Raw genomic sequence first — 23,932 nt, forward strand, 5'->3', positions numbered from 1 at the left:
GGGAGGTCTGTAGTAGACTCCCACCGTTAAGTCTCTTTCCCCTCGACTGCCTTGTACCCCAACCCAAAGCACTTCAGAGTGCCCCTCCCCTGACTCCTTGCTAATCGACGAGGATGTGTATTCCTCCTTAATATAGAGTGCCACGCCCCCACCTCTCCTTCCTATCCTGTCAGCCTATAGCCCTTGACATTCACCACCCAATCAAGGTTGTGTTGCATTATTTTGATAGAAGCTAAAAAATCAGTACCTAAGTAAGGATGCATTTGTGATGCCAGGTCCTGGCCATGCTGCACCACACTCTAAATATCCAATTTTTAAGTCTCATTTCAGAAACTGTCCAGATTAGTTTTATTTACATATTATATTTATAAATAAATTATAAATATAAGTAAAATATTTATATATTTTAAAGAACCTTGAAACCAAAGATTTCAAATGAAATAACCGTTTAAAGTTAACATTCCTGTCCAACATTTTTACCATTTCATGGAGAATGGCTGTAATCAGAAGTGGCTTTTTAGTATTGAGGTTATTTGACTGATTTTTTTTTTTGACTTGTGTCTATTTTTTAAAAAATCCTAATTAAAAATGCAGCATGGATTTTGAAAATCAAGCTGTTTGTTTTCTTGCAGCGTGTACAGTGTTTGTGTAAGTTGCCCTACAGTTGCTAGTTTGTAGTGTAAAGAAGAAAATTCAAGGAAAATTTAAAATTTACCTTTTTTGGACATTAGTAAAATGTGTCGACTGAACCTTTCGACTATTTTCGGCTTTCCATTCAGTAGGTGGGGAAACACTTTTTTTTTTTCTTTTAGGTAAGGCAGATAATTTGATATAGTTCAATGAGTACAGAAGTTTTGTATAACTAACTAGCTTGTTTTAACTAGGTGTTGCTCTGTTGCCATTTGTTGATGAACGCCGCCTGAGAGCTGCTTTGGAAGAGGTTTACCCTGATCTCACTTCTGAAGAAAGTAAGAATTATATTTCATTATGATTTATGTGATTATTAGGGATCCTGGCTTTCTCTGATTTACAGAATTGCAAATTCTCTGATTTAAAAAAAAAAAGCAACAAACAAAATCCATGAGGAAAATGAAAGGCTGGGCAGCGGGCGCCTCACCAGGGTAGTGCAGAGCTTGCTAGCGGCTTTCCTGCTTGGCCCTGCTGTGCCTTGCAGTGTCAGGTCACACCTGCTGGGCTTCAGAGGCCCTAGAGGAGAGCAGTAGGGCAGGGAGCCTGAGCCCGCAGCAGTTATCCTGCTCCTGTTCCTGCCCTGCGCACAGATCTGAGAGGCATGGGTCCTCCCTGGCTCCCCAGGAGTGCATGCAGTGGCAGGGAGCCAGTCCCACCCCCTGGATGAGCAGTCCATGGCCCTGTCCTGCTCCCTGCCAGGGCCCTGCAGCTGCACATTCCAGCTCCCAAGCCCCATGCACCGTCCAACTGGGCAACAACAGCAGCCCCAGCCCTGACCAACTCCCTCCCTCTGTTTGGGAACCTCAGTTCCCCCCCCAACCACTTACCTGCAAGAGCTGCTCTCCAGGCTGCCTGGTGGCCGTGTGTGTGTGTGTGTGTGTAAAATCTGGTGGCCCTCCTGTTCCCTCCCAGCCTGCAGAGAGCTTTTTGCAAAACTACAAAATCTGCAGGTTTCTCCTTTTAAAATGAGAAATCCACATTTTCCTCAGATAAAAGGGGAAATCTGTATTTTTCTACATTTTTTTTTTTCCTGTGGGAAACAGAAAACCTAGATCCCTGGTGATTATTAAGGCTTCCATTATTGGTGTACTTGTCTTGTATACAGTATTAAACCTCAAATAAGCAAGATGTAATAATAGATTGTTGCTACTGATTTCCTTATGCCAGGCTGCAGCCTTTGTTCACGTATGATTCAGTGGCTGTAAATCTTTGATGTAAAAACAGAATCTCCAGCTTTTGTTAGCACTTATTTTAAAGTAAATAGACCCAAACAAGATTTTGAAGCTGAAGACTAATTTTCAGGTTATTGTGTTGAATGATCCAGCTGTTACACCCTGCCTAAATGAGTAATTGTTAGATGAACACATTTCAGTAAAAATATATTCGGATATTTTCCTGTGGCAAGATAGATTCTGGTAAAAACTGAATGGCCCTGTGCAAGTCCTTTCTGTCAGGCAAACTGTATCTAAACAAGATATAGAAAATCTTCTAGACTAGCTTCTGAGTTCTGCACAGGCTGATGCATCAGTTACTTTTTTGACTTTGCACCTTTAGTTCAAGTACTATGTTGGGAACATTTTCAGCCATGTCATGAGGTGGATCAGGGTTCTCTCCAGGTTCAGACTATTTTATCTGGGTTACATCCAGCTGAGGCATTGTGAATAGTGGTCCCTTTCTTCCTTTGCAAGATAATTTAGATTTTCAATATTAGGCCTTTAGCACAGATACACTTCGTGTTTTTGTCTTTGTAATTTCTTAAATGGCCCACTGGCTCATCTGAGTTAAATCTGGCAACTACTTCTATTGCTTCTTTAAAAGGTGTCCAAAACAATTCTAACCTCTGGGGCATGCTGAACAGACATGGTAGCAGAAACTTGTCTGCCTGAATAATTATCATGGAAAGAAAAATGCTTTCTTCCCTAGAAAAAAATCCTAAAATTTGAGTTGGCTCTCAAAGCAGTTTAAGGCAGTCTCCAAAAATCATTTTGATTCTGTATGGCCACTTGTGCCGCCTCGGGCCTTCTAGCCTTCCAGCTGTCACGGACTGTTGTCTCACCCATTGATGCTGTAGGAAAATGAGTGACATGTTCTCCCAGGGCTTGAGGGGCCCAGTCTTGAGTACCCTGAATTCCTGTGCAGGATTAGGCTCCTCCAAGTACTGGAAATGCCTACCTAGCTTTTTGTTTTCCTCAGTCAGGCCCCTCAAGCTCTAGGAGCACCTACCCAACTTTCCCCACTTATACAGACGTGCTCTGGAGATCCTGGGGGCACTTCTGAGTAGGCATGTCTACACATTCAGTAATGCACCATAATCGTGGCATGTTAAGTTTAGTACTGTTATTACAGGTTACTAATTTAATGTGCTGTAATCAGTGCTACTGCATAGTAGCTACGGCGCATGCTTTTTTGTGACCCTGATGTGTAGTAAATTAATTCTTTGTTCAAGGTACTGCGCATTAGCTCATTAGCACAGTTTTTTGTCTGCTGCACTGATGTGCAGTATAATTAGTCTGCTGTGATTCTGGCATCTTGTGTAGAAGTACCCAGTAAACGCCAAAAGCCAGGCAGGCTCTCGCAGGACTTGAGGGGCTTGATCTTGCCTAAGAATTCCCAAGGTGTGTAGGGTTGGGACCCTTAAGGCTCTGAGCCCCTGCCCAAGGGGGCTGGAGAGCATGGGTAGCTTCTGGCTGCCCGTTCTCTCCCACCATAAAGCAAATAGATGTCCCCTGCTATAGAGTGGCATACGTTATTACTGCTGTTGGATTAGGTGACAGATTTGGGCATTCTTGTTTTAACAACAGGTGCAGCACAAAGATGAAGAAAGGTGACATCTGTTTAAACCCTTATTTCCCTCTGAACAGTACCATAGAAGAATGTGGGCATAAGTCAAATGTAGTTTGTACATTGGTCTCCTCTCAGTGGAAGGGAAACTTTCTTCTGCAGAAATTAGTTGTCTGCTGAAGGTGGATATCATCTAGGTGCACTCTTTTTGGCACTTTTTTGCTAGTGTTCTTCTGTTGAATTTCTGACTTTTTTTTTCTTTTCTAGACCGAAGAAATAGTCTGGGTGGTGATGTTCTCTTTGTTGGAAAAAATCATAGCCTTTGTGACTTCATTGCAGAGCTCTATAAATCCAGTACTACAGAGGTAGGTTCAATTTGTTCTACAGATATTGCATTTCTGGTGGTGGTGGTGGTGGTAATAGTAGTCTGGTTGTCTGTCTCAGCTGAACAGTTATTTTTTCTGTAGCCAGTCGATATGCCCCCAGAACTGTGCCATGGAATCCAGGGAAAACTTTCACTGAATGAAAATGCAGTTCTTCCAGATCAGTAAGTATAGCCTTCAGTATGAGTTGTTGGTTGCTGAAAAATAATTTTTCCAGTTTTGTCTAAACTGAAATAAAGATCTCCCCCACCCCCAGACAAAACAGAAAACTTAATGTCTTAATATATTTTTAAATTAAAGTTTTTAACTTTAATTTAACTTCAGTTAATGTTTTAAAAATTTACGTTGGGATTCAGACCAGACTGTAATAACTGTCCGTGTTAAAACTTGAGCTAGTCTTGATGGGTTCACCACTTACGTTGTTTTTTTTCTACTTCATATGGTTTGGGTTTCAGTTAGCACTGGAAATATTTAGTGTTCTACAAAATGGCTTTAATTGTTTATGAAACTGAGAGGTTCATATTTGTCATTGTCTCCTTTGAAAGATTGTTTTTATGTATTTGGCGTAAAGAGAATTTTATGCACCATGAACTAAGAGAAAAGCATTTATAACACATGAACACATGTTAAATTCATTGATAAGCTTGATATTTTCCAATAGAGCAAATTGGATGCTTATCTGGCTGGGATCCTATGACTGCAGCTGACTTCTTCCTGCCCTTTGGGTGGGGGGCTGGCCTCAATGATCTTCTGAGGTCCCTTCCAGCCCTAATGTCTATGAAATCTATGAAATAATCTCATGTCTCTGTTTCTGATCCCCTTTTATATTTGAGGAATTTCACTCGTTGACAATGTGGAGTTTGCAGCAGTGCATGCTTTGTTGGATTATGTTCACTGGCACGTAGTATCAGCTGTCCTCAGTGTTGCATGCATCAGAGAACAATTTGGAGAAATCCATGCTCTGGTGTTTTCTATCTGGACCCTCACAGAAATGTTCAGGAACAGTTGTAATCAATTTAAAAAACCCAAAAAACAAGCAAGCTTTCATTTAACGCTTAGCTTTCTAAATGAAGTATAAGTTTCCTTTGTGAATTTATTGGAAATTAGGTATAAAAGGCATTGCTATGCAAGTAAGCAAAATGTAGTGACCATATTGATATAAATAGTAGAAACTCCTCCAAGAATGATTTCTCAACCACTTGATTGTATTCATCAAGTAACATAACCTAGTCTATTTTCTCCAACATTGATAGGCGTGATTCAGGTATATGAGAGATTTTGTGTTTGCGGTTTGTTTTTAGCAGGTCTGAACTGTACTGGATGGTAATTCAGAGAAATCTCAGAAAGGTTGAATGGTAATGACATGTGGCACTTACAATGCAGACAAGGCTCCAAGTCATTAAAGACCCAGTCTACATTACTAACTAGACAATTCATTGGTGTAGCAATAAACGCATGGCAAGTTTTTGCTAAAATTCTCTAGCACAGATGCAGCTAAGGAGATAGAAGCTCCTCTTGCATGAAGAACAGTTGTTTTTTCTGGAATGTATATGATCAGATGCAGAGATGTGGGTTTTCTGAAAAATTAGAATTGGAACATTTTCTAATGCCCTAAATAGAACACGATCAGGTTTAGCATGTTTATTTGACTTGTATTTAGCAAACAAAACTATAAAAGTACCTCCATGTGAATTTTATGTCCTAATAGCCACAAGCATTTGAACTGAAATATTTGATTAGGAAAAAAATTAAATACAGCACACTTAAATGTGGTTTAAATGTTATATTCAAACAAATTCAAAGCTTCACGTGGAAAGAAATTATTTTTATTTCAATACTTGTAAGAAGGTAAAGATAATTTACAATAGCATGTATTTCCCTTATTGTTTTTCTTAAATTTAGACAAACAACGAAAGCACTAAATACTGTTGACACACTAATTTTAGCACGCCCAAAGAACTGTGTGTGATATGCCATGGTTGCCCACTCATCTACTTCAACAGAATTGAACTCTCGTCCACTTAGGCCGTTGCGGCACCTCCAGTTTCACTGTCACTATCCATAGAATCACATGCACTGCTTATTAGTTCCATTTCAAAATCAGACTGAGGCAGACCTGATTCAGAACTACTTGAACCACATTCTCTTTCACTAAAGGATGGTTTTACCAATGAGTCTATGGGCAAGGGCAACTTATCACACAGCAGCTTCTTCACTAATTGTGCTTCTTCCTGATTCTCCAGAAGCAAGAGATTTTGAGAAATAGAAACAAGCTTAGCGGTGCTTTCATTTGGTTTTGATTTGACCTGCACAGCCAATTAGGTGAATTCGTAACTTGATTTTTGGTTTGGATTGTTATGCGAGTGTATTTACCCTCTTGTTTACAAATCAATAAAACATATATATGTACTTTCTCACACACTTCCTAGGGATAATCGCCTGAAAAACACTAATTACAACTTTGAAACTGCCAAGCTTGCCTAATATTGTATTGGCAGCCATTCACTGTTACTAATGATTTTATGAAACAATGAATTTTTATAAATGGAAAATTTCCCACAAAAATAAAGCACTGGAAAATTTTCTGTCCCACATCTCTGATCAGGTGTTAGGCAGGAGTGTGTTGCTACCTTCAAAATAAGTCATGGCTTTGCTTACAAAAAACATTTTAATTTGGTAACAAAAAATTAAAACATAGCTAATGTATTGTTGTGCCTTGTAGTTGAATCCACAGCATTGCTAATGGCATGGCTTTCTGGGTCAACTTAAGCTATGTGATATTTTGAAATTGTTTATGGGCAGGAGCAAGGAAAGTAAATCCTGATTACTAACAATGGCAGTTTATTTTGGTGTCAACTGTTATTCACTTCTTGGATAAAAGGGGCGCAGTTTATCAAGGTTATTAAGGAAAAAGAATGATAAAATAGCATGCTATGCGTTAGTTAGAAAAGGAACTTTTATGCCATTTGGAAACAGCTAAACAGCTGTTAACATGTTTTAAAAAACCCAAAACATAAAAACAGAACACTTGTCATTCTTTTAAATTGCAAAGAAGCACATTTTTAAAATGTAGCTTTATGGATTGTGGACTGCTTGAGTGATATGAATTATTTTCATCCCCTGTACTTTGAGACTGTTGCAATAATACAGAATTAGAGTGCAACCTTTAGACAAAGTTGTTTATTTCTCTCTCTCTGTACCTTGTTTTTTTAGAGCAGTGCAGTCTCCTGTTCCAACCTTGTGTGACCTGACACAGAATTCTGCAATCAGGTAAACTAATGTTGTGTAAAATGTACTTGTTGCATATTTTGCTTGTTGAAATGAGTCTATCAAGGCCTAATGTGATTGAGGGTTCTCAGGTGTTGAATTTGTCATGGAATTCTTCTTTCTTTCAAAAACTTGCTTTGGAAGCTAAGCTTGTACTTAAAATTAAGTCTCTGTCATATGCTTACAAAGAAATATTTGATATTTACTAAACCTTCACTAAAATACAGAATGTCATAATCAGAACACAGCAGGATCCAGCTAACTGACATGAAGATGACAACAATTTTGTCATGGTTAAAACATATATTAATTTTATTTTAAAAGCCTAAGTTAGTCTGTGCTGAATATTTTCTTATAATTTTCTTAATGTTGATATTTGAGAACTCCATATTCTAAAAGGGATGTTGCGAAGGTCCAGAAGCAGGGAACAAAAATGATTTAGTAGCTTGGAAGGCAAGGTATATGAGAGGAAGCTGAAATAAATAGGCAGATTCAGCTTGCAGAAAATGCATTTAAGAGGGATGTAATAAGTCTTCAAATACTGCAGGGCTGCCATAAAAAAAGAGGGAGGACACTTTTTTATTTTCTCTCTTTCTGAAGAGAGCAGGACATATTTACTAGTAGTTTGAAGTTGTAGCAAAGTAGGTTTGGATTGAATATCAGGAAAAAACATCTCTGTTAGAAACAGTAAAATAGACTGCTTGGAGAAAGGTATAGAATCTCCCTCGCTGAAGGTTTTTTAAGAGGTTGGATATGCATTGTCCAGGGCTGATCTTAGAGTAGCTGTGCTTGGAGTGCTGTTGAAAGACAACAGTTAGAAGTCCAGGAGTTGTCTCCCCCCTTCCCTCCCCTGGCTCCCTTTCTCATTGCTTGTGCTCGCATGCTGCTGGGAGGTCACAAGGAGAACTCTGCAGCCTAAAGTAGGTGGATATTGGAGAGGACCACACTCAGCAGAAAGAACAAAAAAGAGCTCCACAGCTGGCTTAGTTATGCAACAAGATTAAAGGAGTTGGGATAATTTTTATGCAGGGGAATGCAGAAAAAGGAGTTCTGGGTCTCCCAAAAGAGGTGTTACATGGGGAGTTATGTTTGCTGTCCCCAGGTTCAGAGCAGAATACAGGCTGTATGGTTATTCCATGTTTCTAGGCTTTGCTGATTGCTACAAAGGGTCAGGAAGGAACTTTTTCCCCTTCGTTGCTATAGCCATCAGCAGGGTTTGAAGGTTTTTTTCTTCCACCTTTTTTCCAACATTTGGTGTTGGCTGTAGCCAAGGCCCTTGGCAGGCACTACACTTAAGATGTGATTAACTAGTTAATCTCATCTTCCATAGTAACCTGGCTACATGTTCATGCAGTTAATGATGTGTTAAAACAGGGAATCAGCCATAAAAGCATTACACAAAATATGTGTAATAATTTTATGGCTGGTTCCCGTCGTGCCTTAAATTGAATGTGTGACCAATATGTTTCTGCGGTTGGAAGTGCCAATCAGCTGATTGGGTTTCCAGCCTTGGGAGCACCAGTCACTTGATTGGTGTTCCTGGCTTTCAGAATTACCCTTTAGCATGGGTGTAGTCTGGCAGGGAAGTGCTTCTTGTTCACTTCTGGGTCTGCTGTCAAGCACTCTGGGGATCCCCCTGTGCTCCCATGGGATGCTCCAGCTGCTCCAGCATTGCAGCGTTCACAAGCCACCTGGTACCTTGAGGTATGTAGAAAAAACATTTAAAGTGGTCTCTCTGTCTGAATCATCAAATCTTCCCAAATCTCTCCGAATAGATCTGGAGAGTTCCAATTTGATTCAGAGAGATTAAAGGGTCTCCTGATTTTATTCGGATTTGGAGATTCAGCCACTGAATCAGGCTGAGTCTCCGCTGAATTAAATCAGCGATGGAAGCTTCACACAGCCCTACTATTAAGTCTCTTCTCAGCCTCTTCTCTTCTAGACTAAATAAGCCGAGTTCCCACAGTCTTTTCTCATAAGTAATATCCCCCAGCCCCCTCACCTCTTTTTGTCGCCCGCTGGGATATGCTCTCCAATTGGTCCACATCCTTTTTGTAGTGTGGGGCCCAAAACTGAATGCAGTACTCCAGATGTGGCCTCACCAGTGGTGAATAGAGGGGAATAATTACTTCCCTTGACCTTCTGGCAACACACTTAACAGTGCAGAGCCTGTAACTGTGGTATAGCTACTTCCTCACTGCTCTGCTTTTTTTGAAGCTTTTCACCGAATCTTATTTTAAAATAAAAAGCAACTTTGGCACTAGACTCCTTAAGGCAGGCAACAATTTCATGATATCTTTTATTGGACCAGCTGCGTAGTTGGGATGAATTGGACGGGGTTTGAATGCAGGACATTCTTCCTCGGGACACATGCGTACACTACCCTCCCCTCACTGTATATGCATACACCTCTGAGAAACCAGTGTACAAAAAGACAGAATTCACTTCCTGATCTTGGCAAAGAGTTTCCCCAGGTCTTCTAGCTCCTTGATTCTGTATTTGTTACCTTTTGAAGCAATCCAGGTCACACTTCAGTTTCCAGCAGTCTAAAAGCACTGAAGGAAGCTCCCATCCAGCCTGCTTTGGGAATAATACCAGGTTTGGGTCCTACTAGAAGATGGCAGTCAGGCACTGCTTCCTAGTTTCTTCCTTATTGCTTCCAAGTCTCTTTGTCCTGTAATTACGTTCTTTGCAGAATTGCTGGGACCCAAGACTTCCCTAACACATTTTTAAAGGGCTGTTAAACTATGACAGACTTCTGGTCATTGAATCCTGCAAGTTCTTTTCCCTTTTAAAAAAAAAAAAAAAAGTATCTATTGATCATTGCTGGGAGTTAATTCTCTTTCTTACTTCTGTCTTAACTCCTTCATGTGGTGATAAAAGGGAATCTTTCTTCTCTTCATAGACTTCCATCCCTTTTTGGCATGCTGTGACCCAGTAGTAGACCCATAGATGGGCTCTTCCTTGACACTGGGACCATTTTCCATCTATAAAGTGCAACTTTTCCATAGAGAATTCTTCTGTGGTAATATTTTGAAACTTTGTTTTTACTTTTGAACACCTCTCGCTGCCACCTTGAAAACTTCTCTGAAGTGGTTAGAGTCTGTTGGCCTTTTTAAAGACCTGGCATGAATAAATATGGTTACAGTATTTGTGCGTGGGCAGGGCCTGCCCAGGACTTGGTATGGGTTGACAGATATTTTCTCTGAGAAGATTAGTTTTCAGGGGGGAAAAAAATGCCCCAGTCAAAATGTTTACCTGTGTTAGTGGTGATTCTTTTTAATTTGGTCCACTGTTTTATTTTAGCTTAAGTAGGAGTAAATGTTGACTTTCCTACATGCAGTGTTCTGGGAGGATAATAGCGTACTTCATGATGAATGAAGAACAATGTAAAATTTCCAAGGATAAATCTTTGGTCACAGAAGAATTGAATTACTCATGCACTTGACAGTAAATTGATTTTTATATCCAGTGTGTTGTGTGTCATTCTCATTTTCTTTAAGTTGGTACATTATGATGGTGGGTGTCTAACGCTTGTACCCATAACCTTTCACTTCTGGAGATGTGTAAAATACTTGAGACAGTAAAAATCACTATGGTGGTCTGTCTGCTCTTTATGCCCTGTTCGAAATTAAGTTCAGTTAGTTTTGTCTATTTATGAGCAGTTCAAGCTTGAAATACTAAGAACGTTGCTTGTTACAATATTATTTTAAAAAATGCTGTGAAATGGGAATTAAGTCACTTTTTCAATGACAAGTTGGAAGCAGCTTCAGATGGCATACCTGCCTTGCATCTCCCCCATACCAGCTATTGTAGTAGAATCACCTTTTTCTATTGTAACACCATCTCCTTTTTTGCTGTGGCCTTGAGAGAGAGAGCCTTGGGTCTTAGCGCTAAATGAGAACTCTGGTACCAACCATTCTTCCTAGTCATTGGAGAAATAAACCATAATCCCTGCAGCTTCTTCCATTTGTTTTTCAGTCTGATTTGTTTTCTTAGTTGAAAAGAAAAGTTTGGCATAGTTCAGTGGTGCTCAACCTATCCAGCCCCATGGCCTAAATGTGTGGTGCAAGATTTGTATTTGGGGTTGGTCCATGGGTACAATCCCATATGCAGTTAGATTCAGTCACATACCAGCATGGTCTAATGCACATGGCTGCATCATCCAGCCTGCAGGGCTTCCCATGGGTCTCTGCTAAATTTCTGGACCCATAAAAAGACCAAGGGACTAAATGGTATGGTTGGCCTGTAGGCCAGAGCTTAAGCACTACTGGTATGGTTGAAATTGAAGTAATTGGGGTGCATGGTCTCTCTACCTCTGCATTTTCTTTATTTCTCTCAAGGTTATGGATACTCTTTTTCCGTGTCACGTGGGAGCCATGAAATAGCCATGGTTTAGTCAGGGATGATCCTACCTTGAGCAGGGGGTTGGACTATGGGGTCCTTTCCAGCTCTACTTTCTTATGATCTCTTTTTGAAGGGCTTGAAAACACTAGGAATATATAGGCTCTGGCTGCTGCTTGTCTTTTAATGCAAGGTAATATGCCTTTTATTTTTCTGAGTTTTGTCTTTGTTACTGTGGCACCAAGTCAGGGACCAGACTTCCAATTTTCTAAGCATTGAACCAACACAGAACAAAGTCCCTGCCCCAAAGAGCCCACAGTTATGCTTGCCAGCCAAACCGTTATGACCTCTAGGTGTCTGTGGATGTGCTTTTGGGCATGACCATTTTGGAGATCTGCCTTAAATATGATCCCAAATGAATAATCCTATTTAATACTTTGTCTTGGGAATTTGTTCACAACGTATGTAAGAGTTAATATGCCCTTCCTGACCTCACGTGGCACTAATTACTACCTAGAGCAGTGGTTTTCAGCCTGTGGTCTGCAAACCCCTAAGAGTCTGCAGACTGTATCTAAGGGGTCCGTGAAAGATGACTATGATCAATTAAAAGTATGTGAATACCCACACTTATATTTCAAAAGCATCCCCACCTTCATTTAAAATTTCCAAAGGGGTCTGTCCCTCCATTTTAAATTTTTCAGGGGTCCGCAAATGAAAAAAGGCTGAAAACAGCAACTGACCTAGAGAATATACATGCTTCTGGATCGGTTCCTGATGCAGGAAGATAGGTTGACTTTGTGCAGGGGGCTGTCTGGCGTAGTAGAACTGCACAGCTCCTTCAATAAAAAGTGCTAGTAAGAAATGCAGCTATGTCTGTTCAGTTCAAGTTATGGACTGGGTGGTTAAATAGAAATTTTATCCACTGCCTGTATAGACAAACATTGTAGCTGTTTTAAAAGTAGAGGGGGATCTCCTGTTTGGAAGCATGGAACAGCTGTTAAGCTAAGTCTTATCTCCATGAACTTGCAATGATAAAAGTAAGCTAAATCAACCTAACTGACCCTAGATGAAGCAGGATTATGGGTGGAGTGGGTTTGCTTATCTTGTATTGTTACAGAATCATGAAGACGTGATTGCATAATAACAGTTTGTATCTGTGTCCTTTGATAGCGATACACTTGTTACATCTGTCTGCACTATAGTTAGACTTTGGAAAGACTATTCCGTTTTTGTGATGTGCGTCACTTCTGATAACAGCAACATAATTCTTTCATTGTGATGCTTGAGAGAAGTAGTTAGCTATGGTAGTTGGAATTGCAACTGACTTGTGAGATTAAATATTTATCTGACATAACTGTATGTGAACTTTCTTGTAGTATCAATTTCAAAGATCCACAGTTTAACGAAGACTTTGTTTTCAAGGCTGTGGTGTTACCTGGGGCAAAGTAAGTAACAGCTATCAGCTCTTTTTTTTTTCATTGTTCAGTAATTTGTTTGGGTTCATATTATTTAGGGTGTCATTTGTAACACACAGAAAACCTCCCGCGGTTCTGAAGCCTGGTGACTGGGAAAAAACCAACAACAATGGGAGGCCATGGAGACCACAGCTTGGTTTTAATAGAGACAGGCAGCCCGTTCACTTGGACCAGTCAGCATTCAGAACGTTAGGGTAAGTAGCATTAAAAATAGCACTCTTAAATGGTTTGCTGAGAGACTTTATCTTCCCTGTTTCTAACAGTAATGAAAAATAGCCATTTGTGATTAGAAGTTTGGCATTTGTATGTTAGAAACTTAGGCAATTATATATTTAAATTTGGTATGTTTTCAGAAGGTTCTTAAATACTTGAATTTTACAGTAGTATCTTACATTCTGCTGTTTGATATTTGTCTGCTAAGTATTTCTAATTGGCTTTCCTTTTGTGCTTTTTAAACTTTTTTCTTGGGTACTTCTTTGAAGTATGGGAGATTATATTGAGAATATTAGAAGTGGTACTTAAGATTGTGTTACTAGAACTGGAAAGTCTTCTGTGTTTTAATAAGGTTTTCGTAGATTACTCCTGTTCAAAGCTCATGTGCTGTGCTATGCTGGAGAAATCCATTTGATTTATGTTAGTACCTTGAACAAAGATAAAATTAGTTCATTACATGTAACTGCAGCTCAAATTGTGGATGATTTTTCTGATTATTAAGGGCTCTGGCATAGTTTTGCTACGAGAAAAGAGAATGAGTTGAGCTTACACACTGGAAATATTAGTTATAAACCTAGATGTGCAGGTTATCTTTTTTTTCCCCTCCTTAAGAGAGTACAGCCAACAAGCCACTGTGGGGATGACTATCCATGCAGGAATATAGAAAATATTTTTAAAGGATTTTAAAGGAATTCCCCAGGTCCCATGTCGCCCTGTGCCTTCTTGCTGGGCCCCTCATTGACCTGTGCCGCTCCAATGAAGGGCAGCTTTCAGCATGGAGGAGTAGGCTGCATGCATCCTGACATGAAAGCACGGAGTGCCAGGGGTCCCTGGGTCCTGTGCCTCTGCACCAGGACCTACACAAGTTTTCCCTGCTTATGGAGACCTGCCGTTGGAGGTCCCCTAGGGTGGGGCTCTAAGTGGAGAATCCCAACTTTCCCTGCTTACAGAGAGGCACTCTGAGATCCTCTGGGGTTGTGTCTCCATAAGCAGGAAAAGGTGGGCAGGTGGTCTCAGGGCTTGAGAGGCCCAGTCCTGCATGGGAACTCTTCACTGTGCAGGATCAGGTTCCTGAAGCACTTTTCCTGAGGCGGTTCCCACCACAGAGCAAATAGATATCTGCCACAACAAAGCAGCACTATGTAACACTACCTCACAAAGGGTAGGAATGTATATTTGCTTGCCACTTGTGCCACCATGAACAGTTTTATAGCGGCACAAATGCAACATCAGGCGATGTCTGTTTCTACTCTTTGTTTGCGATTGTATGGGACCCTTGTTGGAAGTGAATAACTGCATTGTTCATGAACATCTTCACTGATATACCAGAGAGGACACTGGTGTTTGATGGACTGGGTAGCAGCTGTTCTACTAAGATGACATTCAGAAAAAGATCACATTATTTCTATCTTCCATTTCTTATGTATAACAGCCATGCAATGTCAAGGGAAAGAGGGCAGCCAGGAAGTGGAATGTACAGCAATGCAGCCCCTCTCGGAGCTTATCAGGGAAACCCATACAGACCTCTCTTTTCTGGACAACCACAGATTCCTAAATTGTTGTCAAGTAAGTTTGGGGGTTTTTTTCTAATTTTCTCTCATTGTCAAGTTTGATGGGTTTAATTTGATCTGTTGTCTTTTGGTTGTTACAAATCCGTGTTATATATTTTGGTAAAGTTTAAAGGATTATTTAGTGTAGAAGTTATGAGTTGGGATTTTTTTGCCAAACTTCTGTTACGAATTACCCCAGGGCTCGGTCCTTGGGCCCACGCTGTTCAACTTATTTATCAGCGATTTGGAAGATGGGGTGAAAAGCAACCTGTTTAAATTTGCTGATGGTATCAAAATTTGTGGTGAGGTGAGCACGCTAGTAGGGAGGGAAAGACTGCACCAAGACCTGGATAGGTTGCAGGGGTGGGCTAACAAAAACAGGATGTGTTTCAATACTGACAAGTGCAGGGTGCTGCACTTGGGCAGTAGTAACCAGCAGCACACTTATAAGATGGGAAATTCCCTTCTTGAGAGCACAGAGGCAGAAAGGGATCTTGGAGTCATTATTGACTCCAAGATGAACATGGGTCGACAATGCGAGGTCATGGTTGGCAGGGCTAACCGGACCTTGTCATATATCCATAGGTGCACCTCAAGTAGGGCCAAGGAGGTGATCTTCCCCCTCTATATGTGACACCTGTTCAGGCCACAGCTGGAGTACTGTGTTCAGTTCTGTGCGCCCCACTTCAGGAGGGATGTGGACAACATTGAGAGGGTCCAGAGGAGGGCCACGTGCATGATCCAGGGACTACAGGGCAGACCCTACATTGAAAGACTGCGGGACCTAAACCTGTTCAGCCTTCACAAGAGAAGGCTGAGGGGGGACTTGGTGCTGTCTATACACTCACTAGGGGGGACCAGAAGGGTTTGGGAGAGACCTTGTTTCCCCTAGCGCCCCCTGGCATAACAAGGAATAACGGCCACAAGGTATTGGAGGGTAGGTTTAGATTAGACATCCGTAAAAACTACTTCTCAGGGCGGCTAGGATCTGGAACCAACTTCCAAGGGAAGTGGTGCTGGCTCCTACCCTGGGGGTCTTTAAGAGGCTTGATGCCTACCTGGCTGGAGTCATTTGAGCCCAGTTTTTCTCCTGCCTCAGCGGGTGGGCAGACTTGAAGATCTACAGGATCCCTTCTGACCCTACTTCTGTGATTCTAAATGGAAGCAAATGTCCAGGTTTTTGCTCTGCCTCTGCTTTCCCAGGCTGGCTGCTTGTGGCTAGGTGCAGCAAGCAAGGTGATTGGCTGTTGGGGGGCCCATGAGCCGCTTCCAGGTAAAGAGACTGCGGATATGTGTGTGCATGTGCACACATGCAGAAGCTGCTTGGGCAGCAGGGCTGGGGGGGCTAGAGGGCTGGGGGTGGCAGGGTCTTCAGGTCCAGAGTGTGGGGCACCAGCAGGGCTGGGGGGGGGGGGCAGGGAGCTGTAGGCTAGGAGTGACGGGGGAGCTGTGGGGGCAGGGGCTTAGGAGCGAGGGGCAGAGGCAGGGCATGAGCATATCGCTGCCCCCCACAATCGTATGCCCCTTCCACCTCTCCTCCCTTCCTCCTGCTCCCCACCCCCTCACAGGGGTCCTTTTTTGATACTGGAAATATGTAACACTGTAACTGGACCTGTTTCAGGATTCAGTCTCTGAATCTCTGCTGAAGAAAATCAGTTGATGACTTTTTTTTCTTTAAGTTGTAGGAGGCAAAATAGAAAAATAGTTTCTACCAGTGTAGTATGAAAAAGGAAGACATTCCCTCCGTTAATCAGGAGTGGCTGGCTTCTGTTGCAAATGTTGCATGGTGTGTTACCTAACATTTGCTCTTTGGTGAGATTTAATAAAGAGGGCAGAATTCCCTACTTGGGACAAAACGGTAAGTTTCATTTGGAATAGATACCAGGCTTATTATGCTGTTCACATCCCAACTTCATCTGCTGAAACACTAAGTTTAACATGGCTCCACCTGTAACTAATCAATAAACCAGTTTAGTCATTCAACCCAATGCACTTGACGTGATGGTACCTTTTTGCATTGGGTTGAGCAACTAAGCTGGTTGCATGTGGGATGTGGAGAGGCTAGGACTAACTACTTGGGACAAGTTAAATGCTTGCAGGAATAGAGATGAAACACAGACAGCAAGAATGAGATGAGAAGAATGGGAATGCATGATTGTCCTATACCTATGATCTAGATGAAACTTAAACTTCATATATTTGTATTCCTCCAATAAGAAAAGGGAAAAAAATAAAAGCTTGGATTAATTAGTCCATTAAGAATGCTACATGTTCCAGGTCTCTAAAGAAAGTGTAAGTACTCTGAAGCAAGTCTTTCAAAATAGTCACCTCAGCCTTTTCTGAGCTTTTTGAGGTGATCACTCTGTTTTTACTTGAGTAGCTCACATCCTTGTAACATCTGAGAACCTGTCTGTGTAGGAAATGCTCCATCTGCCAGTATGTCATCACTTCAAAATGTGGATGTTTGAATCCACTGATGTTAAATCTCAGTTCATCTCTTTTTCTCAGGAGTCATCCTGAAACTTTCCTCTATATTTTCCCTCATACAGTCCCATTCTACCACGTCAAAGTTTCAGTAACAATAGAGGAAGGTTTATTGTGCCCTTGGATTTGGGTAGCTGGCAAGTGCAACACTTACCAAGAAAGCATCGTTCCCATGTTTTGAGCAGGACATCTGATTCCAAAAGTAATGGTGCAGCCTTAGTGTGTTCTGCAGGTGTGGCCTTGCAGATGGTCTTGAGCAGATTGCTGGCTGCTCCTTTCCTCAGGATGTCCTTCTTGATTTCTGGTTTCCCAGTATCTTCTCTTGGACAATGATTGGTTTCTGCTTCCCTGCAGTTTACTAACCGTGTGGGGAAAGGGAATGTTAAGCCGATACCTTAGCTCAGTTAATCTCCCTTGTGGCATGCAGTGGCAGTTGTTAACTTTAAATAAAGGAATCTTTCAAAAAGTGAGGGAGGGTAAAAATGTTGCTGAGTCCTCACGCTCTGCATTTCCAAAGTATTCATAGATTTGAGACAGCCTATTGCTGATATTCTCCATGTTAATAGAAAACTTCTTTCTTATTCTTCATTACATGGTTCCCATCTTGTGTTTCTCTCCTCCTCATCTGATGATACGAAGGGCTTCAAGGTGATGTCATTAACTTAAGCCTTAGAAGTCCTTCTCAGATCTTTCTACTGCACTTGAATGATTTATGAACTACCTGACAAGGGTAGCAAATTACTGAAGACTTCAAGACCCCTTTGGTTAATGAGGGATATACCAACCTTGCCTAAGATGTATGGAGAGTAAAATTAAACCAAGAAAAGCTTGTTTTTGCTTATGTTAATAAGGTAACATTTGGAATGAGCATGGCTTCCAAGGGTTCTATGCAAAGTAGCAAGGTTTATCTGCTGCTAAATAGACCTCCAGAAAAGCTTGGGGCTGTCTATTCAATACTTAATTCATGTGGTCCTGCTATAACTAAAATTAATGGCAATGGGTATCTTGATTCCTGTTTGTCTGCATGTGAGTGAGATCTCTTCAAGTTTGAAAGATCTCTTTAAACCCTCAGTCCTCCTTTTGATCCTAGACCCAGTTTAGGCCAGACAGGATTTTCTTGTTATCACTCAGCCTAACAGTTCAGTTAGCATTGTCTTTCTGTGACCTATCAGGGAACAGCAGATAGATGCCTCTCACAAATTGAGAGGTTCTTCACCTGGTGTCTCAAATAAGCTATAACAATAAAATCATCTGTTCATAGTTTCATAGTTTTTAGGGGCTGGAAAGGACATTATAGATCATCAAGTCCAGCCCCCCTGCCCTTGGGCAGGAAAGACTGCTGGGGTCAGATGACAAGATAGGGTTTTTAAAGACTTCTTCTGACTCTAACAGTATCTTCAGCTAGGAAGTTTTAGACAGCCACATACAAAGGAGGGAAAGGAAATGGTTTTAAATGGGGCATCTTGTAACTTATACAGGACCACATTCAAGAAGCTCCTCTTGTGTACAAGAGAGAACACAGATGATATGAGACAATTGCCCTTGAAACATGAAAATAGTTGCATGTGACCTTAGCAGTTCAATTGCTAAGTGTCCTGAAAATGCAAACTTACTTTCAATTTTTGAGTAGTTAAGCAGTTAAGGCTTAGACATTTTGTGGAATAGATTGATCAAGATTTTTATTTTACAGCTTTGTATTCAGCCTTCATATGTATAATACAGTTGTGGATGTGTAGTGATGTATATACGTGCACATATACACAGCCCTATATTCATATAATGAAGTGAAATTGGACTCTAGAAGGGCATTGCGGTCACTCAAACTGCTACCTCCTTTTCAAGAGCCTGTTCTGGGTGTTTCTTACTGTTGTTCTCTGATTTGACTTTGATGTGCCAATTTTCAGTTGATGAATAATTGTCTGTGTGCTGATAACTTGGAGGAGTCAAGTGCAGTTTGGTAGCACTCTGCGTGAATGACACATTTGGTTTCTGCAATCCAGAGTATCTGATTTATGACTTCCATTCCAGTCAGTAAACTTGTCAATTAGCTGCATTGGAAAAGTGATTTTGATTAGTGCAATCAGTAAACATGAAATCTTGTCTTTGATTGCCACACTGATTAGATAAATTGTCACTTGAGGAGCTGTAGAAAAGGCAGTTTATATGGTCTTATAGTGCTAGGAAATGCCTAAATTTTGCAGACCAAAGAAAATAATAACTGTCGTGTTTCCTCTCCTATTTGTACCTTTTTGGAGAGCAATTCACTGTTTCAGGCTTTTTCCCTTAGATTGATCATCTATCAGAGCCATATGGTAATAAGTTATTTGAAACACTTATGCTTATGAATGCTTAAACTGCATGCATTCCTCAAGGCCGTACAAAGACTTGATTAGAGCTAGATGGATGGAGGGGTTTCTTTGTCACCATCTCCAGTGGAAAAATGAGAATTTTCAATATGTCAAACTTCTACTGTTCAGGGTCTATATGATAGATGCTCGTTGTATCTGGTAGTAACCAAACTCCTTTGGTTTTTCACTGGAGAACGTCTCCTTGGACTTGTCTTTATGTACAAAAGACTTTTTTAAATAAAAGCTGACTTATATGTAGGCCTTCAACTTGCCGGGAAGGAGAAGGAGAACTTATTACACCTACACAACTTCCTGACTAATTGGAGACCTTGCCTAGTTCCTAGCTGCTCAGAGAAAGGTAACTTCCCCATCTCCTTGAAGAGTGAGAGTGTATAAATTTTCTCCCTGCTCTCCATATTCTAAGAAGGGGACAGTTTGAATGTCTTCCTCTTCATTCTTCTGTTAACTCCCACTGTTACTCTCTACTGTTACTCTTGGCTTTGTCATCAATATTACCCAAAATCCTCTGTCAGAGTTCTTAAAGAACCTACTACAATTGTGTCGGAGTCGCATCTAACATAAAGAGTGCACGCAAAGAGACATCTTCCGTATAATCATCAAAGGCTGCATTTAATTTTTGTACATTGCTTGTGTTTTTGTGGGATGACTATGGGACAGCTGTGTCAAAATGGGTTTTGCATTTTGCCTTGAAAGTGCTTGTGTACCCAGTCTCTTCCATTTGTTTTACCTGTTAATTTTGAGTTAAAAATAAAAATTAAGAACTTGAGGGACTGTTAAAACATACTGAAACCAAATGTTATAATGCAGTGCCAACTACCTTCTGTTTTCAGACTTCAGTTTTGAATAGGGAAGTTTTAGGATAATTCAAAATACAAACAAATTAATTTCATGTTGGTATAGTTTCACGTGTAGTTCCTTATCCTGTGGGCCTCCAGCTGTTTAACATCAAAAATACCTTGTAAACATGGTTTCTTGGAGCTTGTCATATTCTTAATTATGTATTCCACAAAAAATAATTTGAAACAAAGTATTCTGTTGTACCTCTTGGGCTTTTAAATCAATAATACTACCTCAGTTTTGTATTCAGTGCAAGCCCAACTTCACTAATGAGCAGGTTTAATACAACCTCTGGTTTAATCACACCTTTTTATGCAACCAGAACTCCTTGATACTTCAGCTGGTCATGTGGTAAATGTTCTTTTTTTTTTTTTTAAATCTGGTTCTTCAGTCATAAAATGATTGCATAGTTGAGTGTTCAGCAGAAAAACAGGTTTTATCTGAGCCAACTTGTGTTCTTCTGCCTTTAATGTCTGCAATACTTAAGCTTTGTAACCAAAATAGAATAGAACTGTTGTGCTTGATTGCTATATTTTTTGTGATGGCTATATTTTTTGAGACATGGCATGGAGTGATTTATGGTAGGCTGGCTATGCCTGACTAAATGATTCATAAACACAGGTCTTTTTCTGTAGGCCTTAAAGTGAAAATTGTCAGGACTATCCAAATGATTTAGATGCTTTTGAAAATAAAGTTGTGTTCCCTAATGATTTAGAGACTTCCTCAAAATGTAGATTAGTTATTCTAACGGTACTCTGTTCCTAAGGATTTCAAAACATAACTGCTTCTTGCAGTAGGACAGTGTTTTTCACTGATGAGAACCCCCTGGGGAACAGCCTCAACTAAGAGAAATAAGAATCATATGCTTTGGTTTAGCTCTGTATTTTAGGATTAAATATTTCATTTTCAGCTCAGTTTAAAATGAACAGATCTACATCTATGAATTGTGAAAAATTAGGATGGACAGTATAATGAAGACTGTTCACTACAATCCATACTTGAATGCTTTTTTACGAACCTAACTTAAATGCTTCAAATGATGGGACCATATCTGCTTTCCGTATCCTCTTCAGTTCTAATATACCATGCTCTTTGAACTTTCAGCCTGATATTGTTCTTTTCCTATTTCAGTGGGAGCCAGCCGTTTTGGCCGGTGTGCCACAAATTTGGTGCTGTGCCCTCCCAGAGTGCCACTCCAGTCCCCTTTCTCTAACTGATCATCTGCTCTGCTTTCTGCCCCCTGCCCTGATCTCTCTGCTGATCTGCTGCTCTCTACCCTGTGCTTCCTGCCAGAGCTACTGCTCTGTTTTCTGTTTCCTGCCCTATCTACTGTTGTGCTGCCTGCTCCCTTTCCAATCTGCCATGCAGCACACGTGGAAACTACTCATGCCACTTGTGGCACCTGTGCTGCAGATTAGTCCATCACCAGTGCCTTAACTGATGCCATAAACTCCCCACCTACTCAGTGGGGCCTGAAAAAAATGTCCTCACCTATAAAATGGATTATCTTCAAGTTAGCAGTTGATGAGTTTATGGGATCCTAATCTAGGCTTCCATGGATATTTTATCCATACTGCAAACCCCTTCGTATTTTTTGTTTTTTCTGTGTACATGATTCATTCTGATCAAAGGAAACCCAACCAGGAATAGCATAACCATTGGAGATCAGAATGGATTTCCGCTGGCAAAGCTATGTTATCTTCAATAGGACCTGCCTGTGCTATACACTGTTCTCTCAAGTGCTGCCCTAAAAGGTTTCTGTTCAGGTCAGACCATTAAAATGTGCAAGCAATCCAGCTGAGTTAGGAGGAGAGAGGCTCAGATTTCCCTGTGCCTGTGTTTGGCTTATTTTATGTGGAGTTAAAAAAGGAAATGTAATATTCTAGCACATTTTTGAGAAGCCTTGAATATTGACAGTTTAACAGGGTATTTGGTGTCCTATCACAGTATATCCATTAGACAACTTCTGGAAACAGCTGTTAAAATTAGGTCACACTTAAACACCATTGAAGATAATCAAAGATGTCACTGAAACTGAAGCTTTTGATTGATACACAATTTAAGTGTTGTGAACTGACCATGGAGCTATTGATTAGATGTTTCTTTCATCCTGTTTACTGGTCAATTTATTTAGAAGAACAGCAGCTCTTTAATTGCATGTCTTGTTAGAGCAATGTTGTTGCTACTACTTCTTTGCCCAGAGTTAGTTTGACTAGGAGAAAACAATTGAAAAGTGGGTGGTCTGTTTCACTACTCTTTCTTACTGCTGTAGTGCTTGCTGTGTGTCCTCAGCCATATTTACCTGTTTTTCCCTTCTGTATGTTAACTTTGCATGCAGAGTGACCACTAGTAAATCGTAGTATTTTGCTAGCCAGATAAACTTGAAAATACATTATTCTTCAAATCTCATTTTACTCTTCCCATCCTGCTGACTTTATCATGCCAAGTTCTTTTGAAGTTTGTACATCAAATAGTTCAGCCTAATTAATACATTTCTCAGTAGATAATGAGTTAACTATATTTTTTTTCAGTAATAAAGGAAAGAAATCACATCAAAGTTACACACTGTGCATGTGCTCTGTTATTGACAGATGTAATAATTCTAAACATTACCACAACTTTTGAAAAATTTTCAGCCACATTGCTTTGGGGGAAGGAAGGGGAGGGGGGTGATTGGTGTTTTTTGTTTTAAAAATTCCAGAAATTTTATCTTTCTAGGGCTTAAAATCTTAACCCACAAACTAGCCTCTGCAGTTGTAATTTTTCTACCTTGTTCCTGAAATTTAACTTCCTCCTAGACATTCATACAAAGTGCTGAATTCTGTATTTTCACCTGCATCAAGCCAGTGTCACATCACAATTAGTCTACAGTTGCATCAATTTAATTCAATAGAATTTGATCTGATGATAATAGTAGGCAGCAAGCCCAGTTTGGGTTTTTTTCTTTATTCTCATGAATCTTTCAAAACCTAAGATAACCTGAGCACAACTTTTAAGTATCATCTTCTTCTAGCATTGAAAACAAGCCTTCTTAATTTTCTTCCTGATCAAGATTTTTTGTTTTACTATACAGATCTCAGGCCTCAAGATTCATGGCGAGGGCCTACACCTTTGTTTCAGCAGCCACCGCAGAGATATGACAGGTATGGCAATTTAAATTTTATAAATTGGCAGTGTGGAGCTTCCTCAGAGCTTGTAATATTGTGTGGTTTTATTTGTTTTGAATTGGACTTTTAATTTTCTGTTTAAATTAACTAGTGATGTACGGTTGATGTACGGTCCATGATTGATTTATTTAAAAGGGATGAGTGCTTTGTGTAGAAAAAAAAGGAATAAAACCACTTTCCATTAAAAATCAGAAACTTCAAAATTAACTTTACCATTGATGCTTTGGTACCGTTCTTGGTTCTTTGGCCTTTATCTTATTGAAGCTTTTGAGATACCATGAAATTCAACACAGAGAGCTTAAAACTGCATTAGATTTTTGGACAGGCTAAACAAATTTCTTTTTAGGAGGGTTGTGGAGCTTAATGAGGCAT

General features: G+C 40.4%; 1 protein-coding gene across 1 annotated transcript in view; it reads left to right on the forward strand.

Moving 5' to 3' along the window:
- Positions 1-23,932, forward strand: part of XRN2 (5'-3' exoribonuclease 2) — a 101,740-nt gene that overhangs the window by 64,518 nt on the left and 13,290 nt on the right. Inside the window, exons 18-25 of the mRNA XM_019543850.1 lie at positions 885-968; positions 3,739-3,836; positions 3,939-4,018; positions 7,068-7,124; positions 12,842-12,910; positions 13,000-13,134; positions 14,586-14,719; positions 23,467-23,536. Coding sequence (XP_019399395.1) covers positions 885-968; positions 3,739-3,836; positions 3,939-4,018; positions 7,068-7,124; positions 12,842-12,910; positions 13,000-13,134; positions 14,586-14,719; positions 23,467-23,536 — 727 coding nt within the window. The remainder of the gene's footprint in view (positions 1-884; positions 969-3,738; positions 3,837-3,938; positions 4,019-7,067; positions 7,125-12,841; positions 12,911-12,999; positions 13,135-14,585; positions 14,720-23,466; positions 23,537-23,932) is intronic.

The sequence above is a fragment of the Crocodylus porosus genome, unplaced genomic scaffold (assembly GCF_001723895.1).
Source record: "Crocodylus porosus isolate Cpor-Errol unplaced genomic scaffold, CroPor_comp1, whole genome shotgun sequence".
Lineage (NCBI taxonomy): Eukaryota > Metazoa > Chordata > Crocodylia > Crocodylidae > Crocodylus > Crocodylus porosus.